The following is a 5,116-nucleotide window of genomic DNA, read 5'->3' on the forward strand; positions in this document are numbered from 1 at the left end:
AACTTAATGTATATGTGATGACGCACAAGGGAGATTATGTTACCAAACCAAATGGATATGCCTTGCTATAGGGTATATAACTAATTAAGGCCATGGGCAATGGTGATAAGTTGATTCTACCATTGGGGTTGAATGGAGAACACAGACATGCTTGAGTATGCACAGATGGAGACCCCATCATGTGTGTGATGTAGAAATTATCCCCACAAGGAACACCAGCCGTGTTCATGTCAAGTAGGGCGAGTAATCTAAGGGATGATAATGGTGCACTGGAGCTCGGGATGATGGAATAAGAGGTCCCATGGCGTTTGGAGAGCAAGCATTCGGTGCTGAAGGGTGGCAGTTAGGAAAAGGAGTAAGGAAGGGTGGTGGCAAGGTGGAGGCCACGGGTGTGTGTTAGAGTGCATGTTTACGATGGTGAGGGAAAACGATGGAAGGCCAAGTGCTTTCCTTGATTAAAGTCTGCTCAAATAGTCTGCAATAGCATGCTGTCTATTGAGAGTATGAACGACACGGGAAAGTTCGAGAGTTGAACGTCCACTAGGGGGCGGCAAGATCGTGTTCCTTGAGTTTTCCTCCTAACGGGGAATTTCTAAAAGTGAATGACCACCGAGGGCTCACCACCTAGCTGCGAGCGAAGGACTCGCGAATCTGGGACATCCCCTCGGAGCCACGAGCTGAGGTGTTCCAACGAGTGTGCAACCAACGTGGAAGCGTTCAATAGTGGCACCCAAGGTGCGACCGGATGTGTGGTGGGTGAAGGAGGGAATGCAACGGAGGTGAAGGAGAGGGTGAGGTCATGTGGGAGAAAGGACGTTGGGGCATGCACGTCCTGGGTCGTCTTGACCATGGATATGACTATTAATAGTACCTACCTATATGGACAGAAAGGAAGGCAGCTTCTTTGGTCAAGCGACCTTGTTTCCTTGTTTCTTCGCCATAGCCGCCCTCCTCCATCTTCTTCTTCTCCTCCCCTCGCATTCTCCTCCTCCCTCCCTCCCCCCCCCCTCCCCTCCTCCCCTCCCCTCCCCCCTCCCTTCTCCTCCCCCTTGCCCAATTCCCATCGCCCACAATGCCTGAGGTACCCCCTAGCTTCACCTCATTGCCTCTCTGATTCTTCTCCCTTCTCCCCCCCTCCCTTCTCTTTCGCTTCTTCCCTTCTCTGGATCTCCTTTTTTTGACTCTCCTCTGGGTTGTTTGATCCGCAGGAAGAGAAGAAGAATGAGGATAAGGTCGTCCTGGCGGTTCATATGCATTGCGAAGCTTGCCGAGAGAAAGTCCGGAAGGCGATCATCGGCTATCCAGGTCTGTTTAATGTCTGCCTCTGTCCCTCGCCTTAATCTACCTGGGAGTGTTACTCGCGCAGACACCGTCAATGGTCTCGCCTGCTGAAATTTCTCCTTTGGGTCGAGATCATTTATACGCTCTTAATTCTTATGCTTTATGGCCTATCCTTACAGGCGTGGAGCATATCGATATTGATATGAAAGCGCAAAAGGTGACCGTAAAAGGGAAGATCGACGCGAAGAAGTTCTTCGAAAGAGTGAAGAAGAAGAGCGGCAAGGCGGAGAAAATTCTTTACCCAGAACAAAAGAAAGACGGCGACAAGAAGGACAAAGAGGAAAACAAGAAAGAGGAAAAGAAGAAAGAGGTATGTTTCCGTGTTTGGAAGTTGGAACTCTCTGCTTGCCGGCCCTTTTCGATGATTTCGATTTTCCAATCATCGAACTTTTTTCTTACGACCGGCCGCGGTGTTGTGCTTGCAGCCTCCCGACGTTACTGTTGTGCTGAAGGTGCAGATGCATTGTGGGGCATGCAAGAAAAAGGTCGACAAGTGTGCGTGGGGAATAAAAGGTATAGTAGTTTAGAGGCGATCGCATCTTTCATGCTCTCTGAGGAGATAACGCACGCGATGAAAGTTCTGACGCAGCTGAGGTATTATACAAACAAACAAACAAATGAAACTAAAAAAATAAGTCTACGGATGGCAGGTGCGAGCGAGGTGAAATTCGAGGGGGACAAGCTGACGATAAAGGGGAAGGAGCTGGAAGCAAAGAAGGTATGCGAGGAGATAATGAAGAAGTCAGGGAAGCATGCGGAGGTGGTACCACCGAAGAAGGAGGAGAAGAAGGATGAGAAGAAGGAAGAGAAGAAGGAAGAGAAGAAGGAAGAGAAGAAAGGAGATGAAGCAAAGAAGGATGAGAGCAAAGCAACGAAGGCGACGACAGAATATGTATATGCACCACAGTATTTCAGCGACGAGAATCCGAATTCCTGTGTGGTGATGTAGATGAAGAAGATGGTCGACAGGAAGAAGATGATCAAAACGAAGAAGATGATCAAAACAAAGAAGATCATCAAAACCAAGACGATCATCACAACAAAGACGATCATCACAACAAAGAAGATTATCAAATGAAGAAGATAGTCAACCTTCATGAAGAAGATGATATCAAAAGTTTGTTCAAATGTTTCTACTTTTGTTGGTTGCCTCTCCCTTCTTGTAAGGATAGTCAACCATCTTCAACCATCTTCAATAGCTTGTTTATACTTCAAACCCACCCCACGTGGGTGCCAAGCATATATCTCATGATTCCATACGTGATACTAGATACATGCCTAGCCCCTCTAGGATCTAGAGATCACACGTGTGTGTGGGTGTGCCTTTTGTGTGGGTTGTCACACTCTAGTGTTTTTGTGTGGATGTCACACTCTAGGTGTGGGAGTGAGAGAGTCTCTCTATGTGTCTTGTACATGAATTTTCACTCACATGAGAATTCAATTCGATCAATAGGAGTACTTCGTCGCCATCATGTACTTACCTAAAACCATGTAGCTCTATAAGATGACGAGTCAGCACCATTCACACCATTAGACTCCTTTTTAAAATACACTCGAAGTTAGAGGAAGGAAAGTTGTCATTTGACCAAGTCTCTCTCTCTCTCTATCTCTCATAATCTATGATGTCATACTTTGTTCCGCAAAAGTATCCCACATTGTATATGCAAAGAACCCTCTTCCAACCCCACAATGTACCTCAAATAAGACAAGAGTAATCATAATATCCTTCCTTTATCGTTCTCCAACCCTCTTCCTCTAGCTACTACGCCTCTTTACTAATGAGAGATTCTTTCACTCTTCAGAATCCATGATCAATTTTAAATAAGTACACCTTCCACTTGCGAACTTCTCTCCTTAAAGGCATGCTTTTCTTAGGAGTCATTCTCCAATATATCCTTTCTTTGCTTTTTATTAACTACATGTTTTTCATTGTGATAAAAAAACGTTGAGTCTCCCTCTACACATACAATAGAATGAACATCGACTGTCTCCTCATATAGACTTAAAATGCACATACAAGTGTGCAAACTTATGTAGCTTGCCTCCTTGGGTACATAATTCAACAACATGTGTGTGTGTTTATTTATGAGTTCATGCATACTTAAGTTGTAAGATGAATAATCGTGTGCTATGGACTTACAAATATGTCTTTCAAATGTGCGTATATTAAAATTTTACACTTTTCATCATATTAATTACCCTCTTGCCTATATACACATATTTGGATGTGCGTGCGTGTGTGTGTGTGTGTGTGCGTGAGAGAGAGAGAGAGAGAGAGAGAGAGAGAGAGAGAGAGAGAGAGAGAGATTTCTCATCAAACAAAGTTCCATCAAGATTTCAAAAAGAGAGAGAGAGAGTTCTCATCAAACAAAGTTCCATCAAGATTTCAAAAAGGCCCTACTAGGGTTTTTTGTCCTACACATCATTGATTGAAGTCTTCATTTCCATTTTTCCTTCAATACATCGTTAATTGAACTCTTCATGTCCAATTTTCTTGTTTCACTTTATTTTATACACCTCTAAGGGCTCCACTTGGTAATATTTAATTACAACATGCATGTCTAATGGAAAAGTCAATTTTGTTATAAAGATAAGGGATTTTATAATCTGATATAATTTGAATAAATCATACATAAAGGGTCCTAAGCCCCTTGTATTTGGATTGCTATATGAGGTTTTAAAGTAGTAGACCCATGACACTAAATCTAAATTTTAAGGTAGTGAACCCATAAGATTAGATCTAATCTAGGTCTCATAACACTTAGACATATCAAAAAAATGGTGAGATTTAATATCTTATACTTACTAGATTGACAAATCTCTTTAGTTTTACATGTTGATAGTGCTTACAAGAAATATCACAATTCCATTGTGTGGGTAGCGCATGCGTGTGCATGTGCGTGTGTGAGTGAGAGAGAGAGAGAGAGAGAGAGAGAGAGAGAGAGAGAGAGAGAGAGGTGGGTTTGGGGGGGGGGGGGGGACAGAGGGGGAATTAAAGTGCATGATTTTTTGTTGTGAGGGTATATGTCAACATCAAGGTTCCCAAGAGATTTGAATTTGTAGGTCTATTAGTACTTGTCCTTGTACCCATAATTGACTTGCCATTTTCTCTTCATTTTTTGTTCTTCCTATTCCTTGTTGGCAGATCTAGACTAGGCAAATGAAAGCCATGTCAGAGTTTTGACTCTGCTTCTTACTTGTGCAATAGGCAATTTTAATACTTTTAAGCGTGACTATTATAATGATATTAAGCTCCTAGTGGCAAGTATTCCTTTGAAATAATAGTGCGAGATATTCCTTTCAATTGTTGTGGTGATAAGATTTTATCGATTTTCGAAAAGCACATTGGAATTATTAGTCTATGGAAAAGGCTAGAAAATTGCATATTTATAGTGAATATTGTGCAAACCTAGAGTTAGAAACGTTTTGAATGGCTTAAAGCTAGAATTTAAGGGCTTCTCAAAAGTAATGTTTGAAAGACGAATTCTGAGCTGGGTAGGTTAAGAAATGCACAAAGCCTTCAAGTGCAATGCAATTTATAAAGCAATCTATGTGTTTACTTGAACATTCCTTATATATATACACTATACTTGTTAGTGCACTCACCTTTTTGGGTAGTACCATCATTGGAATTTTTTAGCAACACTATTGCATTACATGAAACAATTAGAAAACATTGAATGGGTTCTACATTCTAACCACTATCTCAAGTTATTCAATCATTACTGCAAAGCAACACTCCTTAATTTCATGCAAGAAGCACTTTTTAATCCAC

The 5,116-nt window shown here is 42.1% G+C and overlaps 1 protein-coding gene across 1 annotated transcript; it reads left to right on the forward strand.

The window, feature by feature from the left end:
* Positions 1 to 910: 910 nt before the first annotated feature.
* On the forward strand, positions 911 to 3,006 carry LOC147888115 (heavy metal-associated isoprenylated plant protein 8-like). Its single transcript, XM_087393455.1, has 5 exons — positions 911 to 1,081; positions 1,209 to 1,305; positions 1,461 to 1,651; positions 1,767 to 1,854; positions 1,992 to 3,006. Exons 1-5 carry the CDS (start codon positions 1,073 to 1,075, stop codon positions 2,288 to 2,290), a joined length of 684 nt encoding a protein of 227 aa, XP_087249581.1. The 5' UTR covers positions 911 to 1,072; the 3' UTR covers positions 2,291 to 3,006.
* The last annotated feature ends 2,110 nt before the right edge of the window (positions 3,007 to 5,116 follow it).

Source organism: Dipteris shenzhenensis, chromosome 22, assembly GCF_047967505.1.
Source record: "Dipteris shenzhenensis isolate YYH24624 ecotype China chromosome 22, Dip_SZ_1.0, whole genome shotgun sequence".
Lineage (NCBI taxonomy): Eukaryota > Viridiplantae > Streptophyta > Polypodiopsida > Gleicheniales > Dipteridaceae > Dipteris > Dipteris shenzhenensis.